This window comes from Dermacentor andersoni, chromosome 1 (assembly GCF_023375885.2).
Source record: "Dermacentor andersoni chromosome 1, qqDerAnde1_hic_scaffold, whole genome shotgun sequence".
Taxonomy (NCBI): domain Eukaryota; kingdom Metazoa; phylum Arthropoda; class Arachnida; order Ixodida; family Ixodidae; genus Dermacentor; species Dermacentor andersoni.
Genome location: NC_092814.1, coordinates 171,777,449 through 171,799,427, shown reverse-complemented (window position 1 = coordinate 171,799,427; position 21,979 = coordinate 171,777,449). Strand labels below are relative to the sequence as shown.

Genomic DNA, 21,979 nt, shown 5'->3' with positions numbered 1-21,979 from the left:
TTTGGAACCAGATGCAGGCAATGTATGAAAACGTTCCAGACAAAGTGGCTAACCTTCACCTAAAACTTTTTTCTTTTGGCTTTCGTTCCAGAGCAAAAAAAAAATAAAAATAATAATAACGTTTTGGTTCTGTACCGGTTCGCGTAAAAACGTAAAAATAACGTTGTTTTTCTTGTTTACGGTTCAGTTTCGGTTCGATACCTTGACGCACGCACGCACACCCACACGTACCTAGCGTTGACGTGCTGGGAGCCTCAAACGTCACCTCTTTATATCTGACGTCAGGACCTGACTATTTATCAATACCGGTCACTTGTCACGACTAGTGCACTCAGGACTTCCAGCTTCATAAAGCCAGCGCCGAAAAACTCGGATAGTGAGAACTACCGCTGCGTGCCAGAAACACACAGCCGAGTGCAAAAATTTCCGGAACATGTAAACTGTGAGAAAGTTTAATTTCCTCACTGCCTCGCAGGAATTGAGGCGAGCATGATTGTAGGAAATATCGAATGTGCATTTTTACTCGAGGGCTGGTGCAAAGCAGGCGAATAAATTTCGTTTTTTTTCCTTTCTCGCATCCTCTGCTCCGAAAAAGTGTTGCGGTTGGGCGGACGTATGCTATATGCCGAACAAAAAATGCCAGCAAAACGTCAGCGCCTCTTTAATCGCGTGTACGAACCGCGGTTGCTTTGTTAATCACCCCCACTGATAAGACTTGCATGATAAGTAACAAGGTTCAGCGCTAAACACAGCAATACTGAGCAGAAACTGCGAGTGTCATGTGAGGTTACAGAAGATATTTTGTTATGACTAGAGACCGGGAGGTTCAGGCACTAGAAAATGCTGTTTTAGCAGGCCTATAACACACACTAAAGTTGCAACAGAATGGATAACTGCATGGGCTAGTTGGTTTACTTGCATCTTGAAACTGTAAAAGTGCACAAAGACAAGAAAGCGCTTCGTCCTGTCGACTCTCTTCGTTTCTTGTATTTGTGCGCTTTTACAGTTTCAAGATGCAATAAAGTTACCATTTATGGCACATATATAGACGCCAAATACTGTCCTTTAGGCATCTATAGGCTCAATTAATAGGAATTTCCGGGGCGCGTGTGAGGATAAATTATGAATTGCTAAGGACCACAGCCCACGTTTCGCGAAAGACACTTTATTTGCTCAATGACAGGGAAAGAGGCAAGTTGCGTAGGTTACAAGATTTATCTGAAATTTAGTGTGACTGTACACCACGAGAAAAATTGAGGAAGCATTGACAAACAAGCGCCATCTTAAGATTTTCTGGTGTTGTGTTGCGCCTGTTATCACTGAGTATTGGTTTGTATACAAAAAAGAAAGGCTCAACATCCGTCGAAGTTAGGGGCACTTATTTGCACTTCTGAGTGTTCGATAATCCAACGCCTTCTGGAATACCAGAATGTTCGCCGGTCAGAATCTTTGACAGTTCTTTCAGTGTAACCGAAAACCCGGAATTTTCGTCCGAGACAGATGGAACTTTTGAACTAACTTTATCAGCAACAGGTCCACTGACAAAGGTGGCGAACCCTTCGGGAAATTCCAAAATGAACCCCGCATTCCGGGTCAGAGTTGCGGCCGAGCTTTCAAGTTTCTCGATGATGTGAGCTAAAAACGTGAGGTGTATCGTCGCGTAGCAAAGTATTAGCCCTCCTCGCAGCGATGCTCTCGTCTGCTGTGAATAATAGCCTTGACACCGGCAAAGTGTTTGTCGCAGTTGTCGGCTGCCTGGAACAAAGTTCCCCAATGGGTGAAAACATTATAAAAGAAACAAGGCTAGACGAAATACGGAAAACAATTATGTTTAGGCTCTGAAACAATCTAATATAAGCACTAACATCGAAATAGGCATTTATAGGCACAATAAAAGTGCCACTAAAATGTTTCTACAGCCATAGTTTGTGCTTATATGTTAAATAGGCACAATAAGGTAGTAAGGAAGAAAAAGACGCTTTGCTAAAGTTCAGGGGCCGAATTCACAAAGCTTTTCGTTCTTAAGTGCTGTTTTTCATTGGTTGATCGCCTTCGCTAATAATATGTCCTACGTCACTATTGGCTGGCACGAACGCTTTTAGCGTAAGAACTTTTTGTGAATACGGGTCCAGGTTTCTACTTGAGGTCATATAAGGTCGACCAGTACAAAACACTTCCTTTTCGCGCTGCAGTGTGCCTACAGTGGCGCGACGCGCGAATTGGTATGCGAGGAAGATTTGATTCCGGTGTTTCAAAGAAACTTGCCTTCACCTGATCCCTGATATTGCTTTTTCTTTTTTGGTTAAAAACTCCAGTCGCGACTAAATTGAAACAGTGGATGAGCGGTGAAGTTAATCTTTCAATTGCTTTTCTCGCAAGTTCAGTGGCACTGCTGTCACCCGCACTAGTTTCATTCGCGTGTGAGAGACAACAGCTTATTTTACAAAACGACAGCAGTTGTGCGACATCGCATGCACCGCTGAGGTCACCAGGTTGTCGTGCGCACTGCAGGGAAGCGCTCTCATCCTTTTCCGTCGCTGTCGTCCCTTTACTTCAGAGCTAGTCGCAAGCCTCGCTAAGCGCTCGGAACAAGGAACGCGGTTGTCTGAGTCACGCGAAAAACGGCAGCACATGTAGCGTGCATGCTGGGGACTAATTGACTGGAAGACGGCTCACGCGCTACAGTTCCCTGATTGATGACAAGCCGACGGCAAAGCCTGTGCTGCGGAGAAGAGGTCGCGACCTCCGACTTCCCAGCGAGGGCTCTGTGGCGCACATGTTGCCTTCGAGGCCGAGAGGCGGATCACTTTCGGGGTATTCCTTGTCGCAATGCCCCCCGGACGTCTCGCTCGCCCCGCGAGTCAGTCCGGCGGGGTTGAGCGACACGTCCCTGGTTTGGATTCAACGCCGGGCGTCCTTGATTTCGGTGTTCCTCGAGCGGCCGTGGCGGGGCTCGCCGACTAGCACGACCTAGAAAGCAGCAGTGCTTGCAGTGCGATAAAGACGACTTGCGTGAGGCGAAACCTTCACGTGTTCAAGGCGGCTTTATCATGAGGCACGCGTACTCGCGTATGGCTGAGACAGCTTGGATTCTGTCTCCGTCGTCGTACGAGCCGCATACGGCGTGTGGCTTGTCCGGAAGTAAGGACAGGACAACGGGCCACGATATAGCTGCGACTTTCTCGCGCACACCGAGTCGCCGGTTTTAAGAGGACGCAGCTTAAGGCTCTCACCAGTTCTCTGTTTGGCTCGCTTGTTTTTACCGCGAACAGCAGTTGTGAGCTTGGAAATGGGCCGAATGCGTTGGTTCGTTCGTGGGTTCGTCACGATTTAGTTCAAGCATGGCACGACGTCACGTAGAAAAAAAAAAAAAAATCTGTGGGCCGCAGCATTCATATGGGGACGAATTACCAGCGAAGCTGTTTAGGGTGCATACATTATGAATCCATACATTTTTTTTTTCAATACGGCACCACACTACGCCGACACAAGCACCGCTGCGTTCACTGCAGCCGCGCCGGCACCTCCGACGCGCGTGACGTTCTGACCACAGAACCGCAGGCCACGTACGCAGGCGCCGTCGCCACACTCTTCCCCCTCTCATTATTCGTCAGACAAGATCTAAAACCAATATAAGTGCATTTTGTTGTGTGTGTATATATATATATATATATATATATATATATATGCGTAATGCTATCATTTGCCTTAAATCAACTTCTCAAATATTATAATTTGATTAAAAGTGCATATGAGAAAATTGTAGTGCGACATGAAGAACTCCCGATACAACCTTTTGTTGCTCAATACGTGCTACATAAAAGTGTTTTTCCCAGCGTGAAAGAAGCCCGCGAATACACGCAAAATTGCCACGCGAACTGGCTACTCGAGGCACTCTGCATGCATTCGCGGGCCTTTTTCACGCTCAGAAAAACACTTTTATGTAGCACGTATTGAGCAATAAAAGGTTGTATCGGGAGTTCTTCATGTCGCACTACAATTTTCTCATATGCACTTTTAATCTAATTATAATATTTTAGAGGTCCATTAATTAATCATGACTAATTATGCAATTAGGCAGAATGAAAAAAAAAAGATTAATCTGAGTATCTTCAAGTGACGCAAACATTACCTTGGTTCTGTAGCTACATGGCATTCGCATATTTTTAAACTCTGGCTAAAGTTAGCTGGGACACCCTGTATATCTCTTACAACGCCGAACTTATGTGGTTTATTCGGACCCGAAATATTAAACTTATTTTTGGAAGTGGGTTGTGTGCTTGAAGTCTGCTTCATGCTTGAAGCCTGCTTCACCTCCGCCGCGGGTCGGCCCGCTATTGCACTATCTCCGGTATAGGCCCACGCATTCCTGTTCACGCGCCGTGATACGGACGTAAGCCGGCCAGAGCACCCCCCTCCCCCCCCCCCCCTCCTCAAACCTGGGGATGCATGCGGGGGATGCATACAGGGGCTAGAGGTAAACAAATTCGCTGTAAAAAAGATACCAGATACTATAGTATCGAACCAACTTTCTCTTGCGTTTTGAAGCTGAACGTTTTACCAATACGCCGTGACTGCTTTTGCGCAAGCGAACAAATAAGGCTTGCATTATGTGACCGACAAATGTTGGCCGTTTTCATAGGTCTCATCTCGTGTGCCATACAGCGCAGAGCCCGGCCCGGCTGTGCTGAGTAGGGCGCCGTTCATTAGTCGAGACGCGCGGTATATAGCTGCGACGCTGGCGCATATATGTCCACTGCGGCGCGCTCTTCCTCGCTCCAATGGCCTTCGCATTGTTCTACACGTGCCTCCTGCAACAGTCGCAGGTTCTTGAAGCAAATGCGCAAAAAAAAGGAAGAAAAACGATGTAAAAAGAAATAAGCGCCAGGTGCAAAGGCGATCTGAGTAAATGCTATCTCGAGGGTGGCCCGATAACTTCATGGGCCTGTCGTGCATGTCGTACTTGCAAGCGAATGGCACAGTGCGCATCTCGCGCATCTGTACTGCTACACGAAAACTACATGTATCTTCAGAGTTCGGGGGCTGCTTCTTAACGTTGTCAATGAGTTACGAGTACTTCCTCCAGTGGAACTGGAATTCTCTTGATGCGTTTCACTATATCATCGGAGTTTTCTCAAGATTGCGTGTTGGATTCTTTAAATGTATCCTGAAGTCGGGACATTCGTGCGGGACTCATCATTGCTATAATAGGCGATATTTATGACGCATAGGGATCTGGCACTGCTGGCCGCGTCCACCGTCTTTCCTACGGCTGCATGTTGACCGGCGCAGCGATCGTCGCCGTGCGACGGTTCAAGTCCTCACAATGCAACGATCGCCTTCACCGACCAGCGATTAAAATGAACAGTGAACTTCACTGTGCTGCCGCAAGTCAACGAAGCCACGCTAACAGATTTTTTATGTACCGAATTATTTATATGGACAGAAGAGGCCGTACTGCTTTGAATCCGAAATCTACGCTGAGCCACCTCGAAAGTAGCGACACGCCCTTCGGACGCGACCTAAGTGCCCTGAAAAATTGCTCATTCGGCTCTCGAATTGCCGTGCCAATATCCCAAAGTACTTCATTGGAACATAATTCACCAGATTCGTCGCGTCTGCAAGGAAAATGCGGCGTCGCATGTGTGTCAGGAAATCGATGCTTCGTGCAGGCATCTACGTGTATACATGTATGTATAGTAAGCAGTGCATGCGGTTGCTCTGTTCGCATTAAGTTCGCACTTCGAGTGCGCAAACTGAACGTGAGCAAAAGAAACAGTGCGCGCGTTTGTGCGCTGTGACAGCGGAGGACAAAGACGATCGGGAAGTTGCATGCGAGGACTCGGTTCCGGGTGCCGCTGTTTTGTTCGCCGCAGAAGGTATCACGGGTCGCGAGGTATTTCCGCCGCCACGCGAGCGCGCCTGCGGCATCGGCGCGCTGCGCGTGTCTTCCCTCCGTTCGCGCTCTAGCGGTCAGGGTTATTATCAGAGCTTAATTCTCGCGCTGCTGCTTGTGCTTCCGGCGTCTGTAAATAGCTGACTGTACAATATGCTCCGGCTGGAAGCACAGCGTAACAACACGAGGCTTCCTGCAAACGGCCGGCGGCTCAGTGCCTGATCCGAAACGTGAGAAGCACAAGGTGCTGGAAGCAGAGTGCGGACATCGAATGCATATACGCAATTCGACTGCACGCGGCATTGTGATGCAGCGACACCTTGGGAATTCAGCGTGCGGGAAGATGCAATGACTCAGGATAATAGGGTGGCAAACTAGGTGACAAACAGTTCAATTTTGCGTCCGATCTTGAGTGCGACATATCATATCGGCAACCACATCCAACAAGTTTCTAACACGTTCCAAGAACTGGCGTGACCAACTTTCGCACTTTGTATATATGTCCCCTGGTGTAAAAAAGTAAATAATGTAAAATGTCACCGTAGTTAAGCTAAAAAGGGGTAGTGCTCCATTGCTGTACTAACCAGGATCTTTCGCCCTTTTTACCCGTTCCCGTCTTTAACTCCTGCCTAATAACGAAACTAAACGCGCGCTTTTGATGCCAATGTGCAGTTATACGCGTCGCAGTCTACCAAAAACGTTATCACTCGACTCAAACTTCCCGCGCACGCTCAAAATGTCTGAATGAATGCCGTTTCTCGTTAGCTCGATTATGCATATATAGTAGTATCGTCACTGTGAACGCGAACGGGGCACTATGCGCATTAAATATATATATATATATATATATATATATATATATATATATATATATATATATATATATATATATATATATATATATATTGCCAGCTCTAGTTTTTAATGTAGCCATCTGCTCGTTTCTACTAAATGTTATTAATTATGCCGTATAACCATGAAAACTTTCGCAAGTTTATTTCGGACCGTGCAGCAGCACCACACTGCTACAGCGCGTCATTATTGCCACACCTATCTCCGCTGGTTCTCCCTGGACTCACGCATTGTTTTCAGTATCGTCATGGAGGGAAGAGCGAGTTCTTCACTCGCGAACCAAGTAAGTTGGTTCATTGAGTCCTTTCTCGTCGCAGCGTAAGAAAAGAGCGAGACGATATATGTAGATTTGATGGGAATAAGTTTGCCTTTCTCACCATTTTACACAATTTCTTAAATTTTAATTGCTGATTTGTACCATGTCCCAGGGATACTGCGTCAACAAAACGAGGAAAAGAACATCAGTTAAATTAAATTGTGAGGTTTAACGTCCCGAAACTGCGCAGTGGGCTATGAGGGACGCCGTATAGTGTAGGGCTTTGGATTATTTTTGACTATCTGCGATTCTATAACGTTGAATAATGCACGTTGGACACGCGTTATTGCATTCTGCCACCATAAAAGAACAATTAGTAGTAGTAGAAGTAGTAAACGACTTTATTGGGGTCCTCAAGAGCTAGGCAGGGGGCCTGATAGGTAGGTCCCTACCCAGCCATTGGCTAGTCCCATGTCGGAACAGAGAGGCCATGCCTCTCCGCTCGTTCACGGACCCTCTGGACAACCAGGAGCTGGACGCCTTGTTTCGGGCCTGTGATGGCCTTCTTCCAGTCTTCTTCTCGGTTAAAATCCTGTAACACAGGACACTGCCAGAGCATGTGACGTAATGAGTAAAATGCAGCGCCACAATCTGGGCAGAGTGGATCAATGTCGGGTGGAGCATGACAAATTTATTAAATATTGATGCCTGTGGAATTAAATTTTGCTGCGCGCATGGAACGCAAGAAACGTTACTTGAGTAACCTTATCGCAACATATTTCAAATTTCTGCAATGACAAAAAAAAGAAAGATGTTAGAGAACAAATGAATTGGGTTAATTATTGTGAATGACGTTGCCCTGCTGCCTGTTACATAGACACGTGTGTGAGCGTGCGTGTCTTTCACTTCCGTTTCACGGTAGCTCTCGCTCTCGTATGTTTCGTAGGGATCAGCTAAAGCATAGTTGTAGGCCAACAAGGATTTTCTTTGACGTTTCTGGCCGAGATATGTTTCTTTCATGGAGGGGCATGAAATGCCTCATGCTGGATGGCAAGGCGACAGAAAAGTATTGTGCATATCTTTTAATTTTCTACTCATCTTTTTTTTTTGTCGCCATCGGCGTGCATGGCTCCTACTGAAGGCCGTTGCTAACGGTTCTGAGCCATCTGTGAATCTTGCGGAATGTGTTAGGGAGCAAATAAAGCGTTACATAAGCGTCGGTTGCTTCATTGCGCCTGCTGACGTATTTCGCATGGGGAAACGTGTACGGCTGATGAAAATCGGAACCCGAGCGGAATGCGCGCATGGCTTTCGTCAACGGTAGCTTCCAGTGTTGAGCAATAAAGCGCCCGGCTCGACGCATATCGCGACGCTGGGTCAAGTGACGTCTCCCAGCTTTCGAACAGTGGCCACCACAGAGGTCTGGCCTTGGCCAATTCTCCCGTCATGGCGCCTGCGGGAATGCACGAAAAATTGGTCACGGGAAGCACGTGACGAAATATGCACGGTTCCGTATGTGTGCCAACCTATAGGGCTATAGGTCATTTTGATTTGGCGGTCTTCTCTGCACTGATTCATGGAGTGCAGCAATTTTGTCCTCGATTTGACAGCGCAGCATGGGCTGCCTGCAGCGCGCTCTTCTATTTGACTTCGTGCAGGAGCAGTTCAGCACGAGTTCATGGTTCTCCCGCACTTGGAAATGCAGGCGTCGTGCAATTTCTTGCCACACTACATGGCGCCAGGCTATTTGATTAGTGGTGCACTGATGCAGATATTTCCCGCTTTCATTTGCAACACTCAATCTAGTCGCCAATCAGTGGGCCAGTTACACACGTTGGATGCCTGCGTACTTGTCAGGACACGTTGGTAAATGTTTGGAACTTGTTGTAGCGGTTTTTTCTTAGTATGGTGTTTTCTGACGGAAAAGTGGCATCCATGTCCACCACCTTGCTGCTACAGCGTAGTACGTACTATCACGATGGAGATTAGGGTGATAATGAACATTCTTTGGGCATTCCTACGAGAACACTCGTCGGAAAGGCTTCAAAGGCTCATAAAGAACGTTATGAGTACAGGTTACAAATTGTTACAAACCCAACCTGTACTCATAACGTTGTCTATGCCATCCCACTTTCACGCGGAAGAACGTATATTAGTCAAACCGGCAGATGCATCAACGAGAGATTAAAAGAGCATCGATATAAGGTCACTAGGGTAATCTCGGGTCATTTGGGTATTCACTGCCGAGATTGTTCCTGCAAGCCCATGTTTGAAAGCACTTCGATTCTGTATAAGGCTCTTAGCAGGATGACGAGGGAGATTGTAGAGGCAAAATTAGAGCAAAAGTGCGTAAGCAAGCCTTCGGTGTCACTATCGGAAAAGGAGATACGATTTCTCGGTTTATCTTTCTGACCATTGCAATACATGTTTTCCCTTGCCTTGCACACGTGTTCGGTTCATCGAAATGCAACACTCAATGTTCTTTTTTGCTGTTACGTTTGTTTCCGCTCGCACGGTATATATCTATCGATGCGTGCAAAAATAAAATCTATAGTTGAAAGTGAAGCGCTGTGTCTGTGTATCTGTTTCTTTCTACGTCCTCGTCCAGTAGCGCTTATACACTCTACCATGTATTCTAACCAACTAGCCCGCCAACGTGTTTTAACCAAGTTCCTTACAATGTGTACCATGAGGTAATTAGTTGAAAACTTAATCAGCGAATTTTTGTTGATTAGCTTATTATGCATTTCAATTGTTTGGGCAAGTAATGCCCGCCTCTTCGAGTGGGCCAGCTCATGGGCTAGAATTGTGCTATCTGCCACAGACAATTTGAAAAAAATATTGAAAGTGTTCGCTGAAACACCCTGTATAATGCTTTCGATCTGCGCTGTATACGAATATTGAAGACAGTCGCAGTCAGCGTCTTTTCGTCCGTTTTGCGAGACGAAACTGGCAAACGTGCTGATCTAAACTGTGATGTTGCAAATCACGAGTAACGACTGCGTCTGCATCGAGCGTTCCACGCTGGTGATCGCGGGAACGTTTTTCTGCGTTAAGCTTGCAAAAAGAAACGTAGCTCTGTTGCCGTTTATGCTAACGGTGTTGCGATTTATTATTATAAACGTAGGCCGGTAGGTCGTATACGGATGATTCGCTACAGTTCGTTCTGGTTTAAAACGTACATTTTGCTATAGTGTAATGTTTCCGCTAGTTATACAATGTACGCTCATTCTCGACAGATGGATCCTTTTGCTGGTAACGTCGTGTGTGGTTTATTCCTCTTTAGGTATTCAGCATCAAGCTGTTTGTCTTTTTCTGGAACCAAGAGGCTGACCATTGTTAGATTTTGACATTCACTATTCATAAATATTTTGGACACTCGGGCTAAATTTACTTGCTTCGTCATCAGGCGGTGAACCGCGACCTTCCGTATACGCCCCGGGTTCTAAAATTCGAAATTCGCAAATAATGACGCAAGTGGTGATTTAGATCACTGCGCGCCCACCTCACCAATTTATTCACCGACGTGCGAAAAAAAAAAAGCAAGAGAAAAGTGGGGGAGAACGGGGGAAAAAGAACCTTCGGAGATGTTTGCAAACCTGAGAAATTCGTGCTTAAATGACAGCAAAAAGTCAGAGGAGGGCACGAGAAGAGCGCGTGAAGATGCAGACACGGTGGTCGCGTGCTCTTCTCGTCTGCTCATTTTGTTTGCCCTATAGTGCTCTAAGATGGCATACGAAGCCTGCATCGGCATCGCAACCCTATAGATAGTTGTATAAAGGAATTAAACCACCCCGCCGTGGTTGCTCAGTGGCTATGGTGTTCGGCTGCTGAGCACGAGGTCGCGGGATCGAATCCCGGCCGCGGCGGCCGCATTTCGATGGGGGCGCAATGCGAAAACACCCGTGTACTTCGGTTTAGGCGCACGTCAAAGAACCCCAGGTGGTCGAAATTTCCGGAGTCCTCCTCTACGGCGTGCCTCATAATCAGAAAGTGGTTTTGTCACGTTAAACCCCATAATTTAATTTTTTAAAGGAGTTTAACCCTTCAGAAGCCCTCAGTTTGTTACTGTTCCGAATCTACCCAGGACTTTGGAAACGCCCTTCACTGGTGCGATTCCGTCGCTGCGTACTCGAGTCGTTTGAAGCGCATCACCGTCCGAGCTCAGTACGTCAATACTCTCCGCTGTATGTGACGCATGTTTCTGCATGCATGTTGCACCGGCTCTACTGCGCCGGCTCCGCTCTGAATAATCCGCAATACCGATGACGCTGCCGCCGCTCCCCCGATACAGCTTCGTTGCAATATTAGCGGTCTTATGCTGGAATTGAACGAGCCAACTCATAGCCGGTGCAACGTACGTACGTCACGATTCCTGTCGCTCGATTTCATTCCTTTCTTGCCGTCCACCGCTCACGACTGGCTAGTCCTTGTGACAGCGTAGGTGGAGCACCGCTCGAGCAGCTGAATAAGTCCGAAAAGAGAAATAATACGAATATAATCGTTGTATTATCCCTGCCCATGTTTCTGTTGTCACAACACTACACATCTGCGAACCCTAAACTGGTCCGCCATCGCGCGGGCAAGCGCTGTGTGGCCCTCCGTGGTCACCTTTACACAATTACGCTTCTGCTAGGTTTTGAAGCTGTGCTTTTAAAAATTGATGCTCTGCAAGAAAATTCTGCGCAATTTGGAGGCGCGCTGTTTGAAGTAAATATATGCTAACAGTTGCTGACCGGTGGACCGAATGTACCATTCATTTAAGAGTATAGGTAGACACGTTTTAATCATAGCACTGACTTTGCACATTTGGCCACAACCGAATAATTGAAGGAATAATAGGGTAATAGTTTTTTGGGAAGTTTGGGTATTAGATTCCTGTTCTACTATTCGAACATAGGCACAAATGCCTACTTATGATGTGTATACATTCTTGCCTTGTTCCGCGCAGTGCCTGGCGACGGCGGGAGTCAACTCGAGGCCAAGTTGAACAAGAGCGAGACGGTGCATTACTTTTGCGAAAGGCGAACCACTGACTACTTCGACCTTTGGGTCAACCTCGAGCTCATGGTGCCCTACGTGCTCGACTGTTGGGTCGACAACATGAGGTGTGCACTCGCTGTCAGCAGCCCGCAACTGTCTTGAGTGCACGTCCCACGACATGCGGGACGTTCTGGCACCAAGTCGTCCACCGAGATGTCGGCAACTCTATTTGCTCACACATTATCACACGGATATCAGTGAAGGAAAAGGAGAAAATTTTATTTGTAATCGAGCTACTGGTCGTCCGAGTTGCCCAAAAATCTTTGATCGGATGTCAGAAGTAAACACTCTGATTATAACCACGTATACGGAACAGAGGGCTTGACGTTGAAAGTATATTTCATTTTTCTTTTTTTTCTGTCTCTTTTTTTTTCACAGAAGCTACCAAGCATAGCGTTTCATACAATAATTACTAGAGGGAACTCCAGCGTTAGTGTCTACAGGAGCTGCAATCGGGGAGGTTCAACCAGCACAAGAACTATGGGAATACATGGATTTGCCTAAACTTCGTCCTTCTGGCTTCAAACGGATTAGCGACTATGTGAACTCATAATTTTCAACAAAGTACTGTGTGATAAATAATTAAAGTAACAGCATTGAAATTGCCCGACGGTAGCATAGAAGCCCGAAGCACAGCACAGAAGCGCGATATTTAAACCGTTACGTCACGGACGCATGCGCCGACAAGAGCCACAGAAGGCACATACGAATTTCTCGCGGGCAAGCCAGCGCTTGAGACGCTTGGTGCGTTTCGATTTGGCCACCTCGACAGGCGGAACCGCTGCAATTAGTGGTGATTGTGTGTGTCCGCAGAGTCTTCTGCACTTAGAAACGCATTGATTGCTCTGAAATTAAGGACGATGAAGGCAGATAAAGCGTAGTTGTCTAGTGAGACGGCGTCGGCCAGCGTTATTCTTTCGACGTTCGCTAGATTATTTAATTCGTTTGCTGTTTGATACAAGAAAAAAAAAAAAAACATAATCTGGGGAACGTGTAAAAAATAACGCCGGTCGAAGCTCACTTGCCTTTTTGGAAAGACTGCGTGCCGTTTGTTGCTGACGCAAGGGTATTTTGTATTTGAACCCAGGTTGGTGTACGACAACAAGACGAGGACCACGAGGCCTCCGGACGGAGTGCAAGTTCGGGTCCCTGGCTTCGGCAACACGACCACTGTCGAGTGGCTGGACCCGAGCCAGGTGTCTCCAAGTGAGTGCTTCAGCGTGTGAAGCGCCACTGTTTGTAAGGGGGAAGTTCGTAAGGGTCGAGAGGCGGGCAGCGTCACTACGCAGTATAGCGTCAGCCATCATCAATTGTCGACGTTCTCAGTGACTGGCATGTTTAAGTGGCGCGAAAAGCATACACAAATCAGCGCGAAAAGCATGCACAAAGGTAAGACGTAAGCCACATACAGGAGCTGACTAACAACTTCACTAACAACTTGCAGTAAAAGAAAATTGTTAGCGCTGCATGTAGGCGTTACTTCTTTCATTCGTGTCTTTCGCGCTGCTATAGCGCAAGCTTTTGTATTGGTGAACATTAACTGGGAAACCTTCTCAAGAAATTGCGGCTGAAGCAGAAATGCTTCCATACACCAAAGATTAAAATCTTAAACCCCTCTGTATAACAATGACGTAATATATTGCCAAGAAAAATCCACCAAATTTTTTTTTCGGTGCCTGAGTAGGGGAACTAGCAAACGTCATATTCAAGAGTTCGACCGCTTGTAGTAACGTGGCCTTTCACTCCCAGCACACCCCTACAGCAAATATTAGGGCTTACATTATTTTTATATATTCTTAAACAGGTCAGTCTCTCCTTCTTTTCGAGCGTGACTGGATCGAAAAGTGCGCGACGAGTACATAACTACAGTGCTTTCTTGCAGCTGCGTACTTCACAAGGATTGTGGAAGAACTCGTGGCCCACGGCTACCAGAGAGGGATCGACGTTCTGGGCGCTCCTTACGACTTCAGAAAAGCACCGAGTACGTGTACTGCCATTAAATTTGCCTGGCCTTAAGAGGCCATCTTTCAAGAGTACAGATCTCAAAGACATATCGACACTCTATTTGTGGATATGATGCGAGGAATGTGTGAAATATTGCGCAAATCATTTTAGCGATAATTTAGGCAAATATGAGTGCATATATATACATACACGACACATGCTTAACATCAAAGTGAGTCTCTTACGTCTCTATTGCATGTCTTTACTGCAGCGTACTATATATGCCAAAAAGTGCAACCCATTCGCATTCCTTGAGAGTATAGGGTCCAGACAAATGTTTACAGCAACAGGACCGACCAATGTAACCATCGCCACCAAAATGACAGTCCCATAGGAGGCCTCAAGCTCGCTGCAGTTGCGGTTGCAGTAGGCTCTTCTTTCCCTCTCCTGGTACATGCGTTCTTTGATATAGGACGGTATACCGCGGTGCAAGAAATTCACCGAGGCATATTTACAGCTGCAGCCTGCGCTTGCGTGTGTGGGTCTTCGTCACGTACCTCTCTTTTGGAATCTGCTCCGTTCTAGTGTTTTGGTGCACAAAAGCGATACAAAGCTGCGAAGAGGCTGTTGGAAATAAAGAAGACGAATGCACGCGGTGCACGGGCAACGGCCACTGGCGCTGGCACGCTCAGTTGCTGCCACTGCTTGTACGATTCATACGTGTGGGGCTGGTTCTGATCGCCGTCATTTCGCTAGCTCACACTTGGTTCCAAAGCCCTGGAACCTCGAGTCGACCGCGCGAGGCGCGACGCAGCATCCTGCCCGGCTCCATTCCGGGGATTTCGCCTTTCGCTGCGCCCAACCTGGAAAAGGTCGAACTCCGCGGTCGATGATGCCGATTGAACTGAGACCATGGCGACGTTGCAACGAAAGCCTCTGCGAGATGGGACCATGGAGCGGCCACCTGCACGAGTACAGCGCGTACTTAGTTGGCAACTGTTCCAGCCTATGCCCATCGGTCTACCTGCTATTCTCGAATCTGCGTTACCTTCAGAGCAACCAGATCCATCGCCAGGTGAACTACAAGTCGCGCACTGCCAGCATGGCCAACGGTTGTTTCCTCCTCGCGGAGCTCTCCATGTGGAATGAATTCCTGTGGGTCATCAACTTCAAGCTCCACGAATTCAATCCAGGACGGCCGGCCTTGGCGTGTCTCCAGATCACCCAGATCTATCGCCGGGTGAACTGCGACAAGTCGCGCATGACCAGCATGGCCAACGGCTGCTTCCTCCTCGCGGAGCTCTCCCTGTGGAATGAATTCCTGTGGGTCATCAACTTCAAGCTCCGCGAATTCAATCCAGGACGGCCGGCATTGGCGTGTCTCCAGATCACCCAGATCTATCGCCGGGTGAACTTCGACAAGTCGCGCACGGCCAGCATGGCCAACGGCTGCTTCCTCCTCGCGGAGCTCTCCCTGTGGAATGAATTCCTGTGGGTCATCAACTTCGAGCTCCGCGAATTCAGTCCAGGACGACCGGCCTTGGCGTGCCTCCAGATCACCCAGTTCTATCGCCGGGTGAACTGCGACAAGTCGCGCACGGCCAGCATGGCCAACGGCTGCTTCCTCCTCGCGGAGCTCTCCCTGGGGAATGAATTCCTGTGGGTCATCAACTTCGAGCTCCGCGAATTCAGTCCAGGACGGCCGGCCTTGGCGTGTCTCCAGATCACCCAGATCTATCGCCGGGTGAACTGCGACAAGTCGCGCACGGCCAGCATGGCCAACGGCTGCTTCCTCCTCGCGGAGCTCTCCCTGTGGAATGAATTCCTGTGGGTCATCAACTTCAAGCTCCGCGAATTCAGTCCAGGACGGCCGGCCTTGGCGTGTCTCCAGATCACCCAGATCTATCGCCGGGTGAACTGCGACAAGTCACGCACGGCCAGCATGGCCAACGGCCGCTTCCTCCTCGCGGAGCTCTCCCTGTGGAATGAATTCCTGTGGGTCATCAACTTCGAGCTCCGCGAATTCAGTCCAGGACGGCCGGCCTTGGCGTGTCTCCAGATCACCCAGATCTATCGCCGGGTGAACAGCGACAAGTCGCGCGCGGCCAGCATGGCCAACGGCTGCTTCCTCCTCGCGGAGCTCTCCCTGTGGAATGAATTCCTGTGGGTCATCAACTTCGAGCTCCGCGAATTCAGTCCAGGACGACCGGCCTTGGCGTGTCTCCAGATCACCCAGATCTATCGCCGGGTGAACTTCGACAAGTCGCGCACGGCCAGCATGGCCAACGGCTGCTTCCTCCTCGCGGAGCTCTCCCTGTGGAATGAATTCCTGTGGGTCATCAACTTCGAGCTCCGCGAATTCAGTCCAGGACGACCGGCCTTGGCGTGTCTCCAGATCACCCAGATCTATCGCCGGGTGAACTTCGACAAGTCGCGCACGGCCAGCATGGCCAACGGCTGCTTCCTCCTCGCGGAGCTCTCCCTGTGGAATGAATTCCTGTGGGTCATCAACTTCGAGCTCCGCGAATTCAGTCCAGGACGACCGGTCTCGACGTATCGGCGCGGACGCAGGCTTCCTGTTGCGTACAACATGCAGCGCAGGCACTCGTTCGTGCTAGTCCACTGGCTGCTTATGGAGCACCTCTGCATCGAGATCGTGGAGCTGTGCGAGTCACGCATCTCGCAGAACCCCTCCGTCTTATGGGAGGGCCTCATGCTGGGCCGCAACCTGGCGCGCGTTGAGCTGCGCCAATACCCGCTAGACGACTGCTCGACCAGGAACCTGATGGATGCGCTCCGCAGCATGCTGACTACGCTGCACACGCTGGAGATCGGGAGCAAGCGATTCTCTAGCGGTGGCGTGCCCATGCAGTTTGAGCTACTTGGCAGCTGCGGAGCCCTGCGCACATTAATCTTCCTCGAGAACTGGATCGACGGGCACAAGGCCGAGACCCTGATGCGCTGCTGCGCCGTGCACCGCGGCCTGCGCAATATCAACATCCATGATCTTTTTGCGATGGTTGAGGCCTGCTACGTTCTGGCCGACTTGACGTCTCGCAGCGTGGTCATCGCGGAGCTCGTCGTGAGCCGCTGGGCACCGGGCGCGTACGGACTGCTCCATTGGTTCGAGGCGCTGTTCAGTGCGTTGCCCACCGGTACGCACCGCTCGAGACGTTCGGTCCTGAACAAAAAAGCTCGGTCCTGAACAGGCTGACGGTTTTGTGCAGCGCGTGCTTTCGTCTTATTTCAAACCGGAACCACAAAATTATTCGACGTCAAACAATGATTTCACAAGCGCCTTAGCTTGGACTGAGAGTAGTATGAAGAGTACGACCTTCAACTGGATCTTTCTTCGCTGATGAGTCCTGTATTTAAGAGGAAAAAAATCACTGATTATGTCTAAGAAATTAATCTGCTTGTCTAAGCCGAGGTAGCCTTTCTTTTAGTGTCCTTTTATTATTAATCATTGTTTACAACTCAGTCAAAAGGTGTCATGGTGCCGTTTTAGACTAGACGTCCGTATTATTTGGCGTATCATGCACCTTATTCGGTATGTGGAGTTCCGTAGACTCTCAACGACGATCTCTTGAGCTCCCCTAAATGCGCGTGCGAATAGCAGGCTTTCCTTATCTCTTCGACTGAAGGGTGCAGGTGTTTGTTTTATAGTATTCTTTGCATATAGCCGTCTACTACCATAAGGAAAGTACGTTTCAGGTAGCCTGGATGTTACTTAGCATTTGATAGCAACCGTGCGGACTAGATGTGGCAGATGTGAGCACTGCTGATCTGTTACAAGCGTATGAAACGTATTACTCTTTTCTGTCTTTATTAACTCCTCCTTCGCGCCAACAGTGAGCAGTGCGACTGCAAAGGCAAGCTGCCTGGTCCGCAATCTCTGTGTGGATATCGTAAAGATTTGTCTATACTAAGACTGACGAGTCCTGATTGCTCAATTCTTTGCGGGACTGCCTGCCACGACTATACTCACATACTGCCGTGATACTTGCTTCCGTGAGCTTCAAACAACTACTGCAGGCTATACGTAGCGGGAACCGCCCGGCCGTGCTTTATAATTGCTTACCGTATCTTCCTTTGTATTCAGCAGATAATTCTGGATAACCAGGATAATCCGCAGAGGACTTTCGAGCATGCGTTTCTTGATATTTTCTCCTCTTGGATCCGCGCAAACTGGGGCCGAATTTTTAATGCCCTTCGATTTAAAAAGAGTTGTTTTGTCGTTGGCAGGCCGCATTTCCTAGTAATGTGTGAAATAAATACATGATGATTGGCTGGCACCACTTCTGCGAACAGTTCATAACTCCTTCGAGGACATGGGCCCAGTCTTTTTTTTTTATAGTCGTCAGAACACGTGACACGTTTTCTAAGCAATGTACCAATCGACTTAATCACTGAGGATTTCGTTTGCTCCTGTTTTGAGATTTATGATTTAATTCCCAACTACTCAGTATTAAAATTTGAGCAACTGAACGCCTTCCTTGTTCCAGCATAAAGATGCTTGAGCCAGAAGTGCCGCTGCGCTGCATGAAAACCTGAACTAAGCTTTCTCCTTGTTTCTTATATTGTGCAGATGAATTGGGCGACTACTTCAGGCGACTGCGCGGGCTCATAGAGGATTCGTACACTAGCAACGATAACATGCCTGTCGTCATGGTATGCCATAGTATGGGATGCCCCAACCTGAGATACTTTTTTAGTCGTCAACCGCAAGCCTGGAAAGACAAATATGTTAGGGCCATGGTGACCCTCGGGGGAGCTTGGGGCGGCGCCGTGAAGGCACTCAAGGCCTATGCTTCCGGTGAGTCGCGAATCACTTGTTTTTCTGTGGTGATAGCAGCTGTACCGGCCATTTTAAAAGCATATCACACAAGAAATAGATTGAATGTGTAGGAGTCCTCAAATAATGACAGGGAATACAAACGAACCAAAGTCTACTTAGCACAGGACTTGTAGTTTTGGATGCAGCTTTCTGCACGAGGAAGTAAGTTTCTCCCATGTAAACTGTGCTCAACAGGCACGATCATAGTAGTTTATGTACACCGTGAATATTTGTTAGAACGCCATTGGGGCCATGATACAGGGATAACCGTAAAGAGGTCTTGTCAGACACAGACTCGGCAGCCCGAGTCAATGAATGAGCTAAGCAGCTCGAATACAATATCCCTTCACATGACCTAGCGCCATGGTTAATGGTGGTTAGACAGGCAAAAGCTAAAATACGAAAGCAAGCGAAAAAAAAAAGAAAATTGTGCAAATATTAAAACGTATCTATATAATAAAGAGGATAATATTTCTGATGAAAGTGTGTGATTTCAAGTGGGAAGCACATTTGGAGACATTAAATGATTTTGAATACAATGGACAATTTTGAGAAAGGTCCAATTACAAGTGTATGGCTCAAACCCCTTACAATCAGCCTGTCTGACCTTACAGTGATGCCTTCTTGTGACACTGGTGACTGGACGGGAGAGGGCGACAAGGCACGCTGTTCATTGTCTATTCCACCCTTGTGTACTTTAACATATAACGTAGAGAATTAACGAAGAAAAGTTAGACTACTTCTATTTCTATTCGCTAAGTTCATTTTGTAGAGCGCAGTAAGGCTGTAAAGTAGATTTTTTATTTGCTAGATGGGAGAACACGACGATGACTAGTGTCGTTTGCTCGGTTGGCCGTATAGTGTGTACTTTTAGCACTTCATTTCAACCATGAAAGAAGGAATGTTATATTTAAAGATGCTAGCTTTATTCTTACCTGTTAAAACCATTTCCTGAACTTAGAGAGGAAGACTATAACGCATTTTTTTACTACAAGTATAATGGAGCTCAGATCCGTTGTGTTCTTGGTTCGAACCTACGCAAATTCGTGAACCTTTTTTTTTGTTTATTCTCGTTTCTGTGGCTTCGAGCGTGATGTTACAGGCACATCCCGATACTAATTCATAACTGCGTAGTGCAGTGAGAGCAGCTGGACTTTCTCTGTTTCGAACATGTGGCTGCGCCAGCAAAAGGTGCGAGTGCTCCTTCGTGTACAAACAACGTTTGTACACGAAGGCGAGTAGACTTGGCTGTTCGTAAAGAACACGGATCGTGCTGCTTTCTTCAGTGTCCAGGGACGGAAGTGCCCAGGGACGTCTACCACAGCGGCATTGTCTTCGCAGGCGAGAATTTGGGTGTCGTGGTGATCAACCCATTGTCGGTGCGACCCGAACAACGATCGACACCCAGCTTGGCCTACATGCTGCCCAACCGGCTCTACTGGAACGAGTCCGAGGTTCTGGTGAAGACTCTTAAGCGGAGTTACGGCCTGGCAGACTACGAGGCTTTCTTCAGTGACATCGGTTTCCCAGATGGTTACGAAATGTTTAAGGACACTCGGACGTTTATGCTCGACACCACGGCGCCAGGAGTCGAGGTCCATTGTCTGCATGGCCGAAACGTCAGCACCATTGAGAGGTATGCTTCACTGACATATACTGTCGGCAGCAGTTTAGGCTAAATTGAGGCTGCCGTTCGTTATTTTAAAGAAGGAAAACATGAGAAAATGGCCTATTCGAAGGATCGACTATTTCAACATCACTGATAAACACAGGTGGAGTAGAAAGGACAGGAAAAAATACACGCAAACAGGATAAAAAGAGAATGGCACACCGAGAAGTTCATGCGAAATAAGTCAATGCGATGTATACCATGACATCTTAAGTAAGCATTGGGAGGGTTTCCATAGAATAGATTAAATTTGCCACAGTCCATGAACATATATGAACGCATATGAAAGCATCCTTCAACTCGGCGCAAGCTAGTAACATAAATGGATATGATTACATGAAAAAAAAAATACGTGCAAGTTGAACTAGTACTACGTTCTACCGAAATCCGTCAATGTAAAGGAAGATTTATGAACAGGAAAGTTAGCATCCACAAAATAACATGATCTGCTCAAAAATAAACCGTCACAGTTGAAGAAAAATTCGTCGGGGGTCGAGCTGTCATTACCGTCTATTAGGAATAATCACTCTACCGACTGAACTATCCACGAGGCTAGCCGCTCGTGGGAAGACGGCGGATCGATCGATAGCTCGAAGAGTTTCGAACATCGCACAGGCATTTCTTTACACGTGCCTCTTCCTGAAAAACTAGTAGGAGTTTTATTTGAAGCTTCGTGATATTTTCATGTGAATGCCAACTTACCCCTTTACGTATGAGCACACACATAACCGAAGGATTTACGCTAGGTGAACAGAAGCACTGAATGAAGTTTATGTCTGCCAGAAAACCCTAAAGTGCCGCTATAACTTGCCTTTGCCTAACCTAGGACGACAAAGAACAAAGAAGTCAGACTACGAATAAAGGACGCGTATATAGAAGGTGCGAATGGTTTTGCCTAGGGTCTCTCGCTGCCAGTCGTGCGGGTTGCCGGTCGCCGTCAGTCACTCTGGCTCTGAGATCCCCAGAGAGCTTTAAACATTTAAGCACTTTCAGATTCTCAAACCATTCCAATGAGGTAATGGGATAGCCACATTCTGACACTCTACGTCCATATTGAGAGTAAAGCTGTATGGAATCACTGGAGTTATGTGAAATTTTGGGGACAAAGTATTCAGTGCGTGAGTCGCATATAGGTACAGTCTGCAAACGATATAGATCCGATATGACGCATGCGATGCCGCCACACGCATGGGAACGCGCGGGTGTCACTGGAGTCGCCTAGGGCGCGCTGGAGAAGGCGGTGGCCGCTGCACGCTGGAGAAGACGATGGACTGAGTCATATTTTCCTAGCTGTCTGTAGACATGGCACCCAGTTCTCACGAAGGGTGCTAGCCACTCAAAGACGAAGCCTTTAAATAAAGCCTTACATTCACTTAAGAATAACGCAACATATGAGTACGTCATGCAATATTTCAACCTGTACACACCAACATATGCAACGACAGCAAATTTCATGATGATAACACCAGAATGCGAATGTAG

The 21,979-nt window shown here is 47.7% G+C and overlaps 1 protein-coding gene across 2 annotated transcripts in view; it reads left to right on the top strand.

The window, feature by feature from the left end:
• LOC126547319 (lysosomal phospholipase A and acyltransferase-like) overlaps nt 1–21,979 on the top strand; it is a 44,817-nt gene that overhangs the window by 12,475 nt on the left and 10,363 nt on the right. For both annotated transcript variants that reach the window (XM_050195281.3, XM_055062750.2), the window contains exons 2-6: nt 11,956–12,112; nt 13,135–13,253; nt 13,930–14,028; nt 18,580–18,807; nt 20,170–20,464. In XM_050195281.3, coding sequence (XP_050051238.1) covers nt 11,956–12,112; nt 13,135–13,253; nt 13,930–14,028; nt 18,580–18,807; nt 20,170–20,464 — 898 coding nt within the window. The remainder of the gene's footprint in view (nt 1–11,955; nt 12,113–13,134; nt 13,254–13,929; nt 14,029–18,579; nt 18,808–20,169; nt 20,465–21,979) is intronic.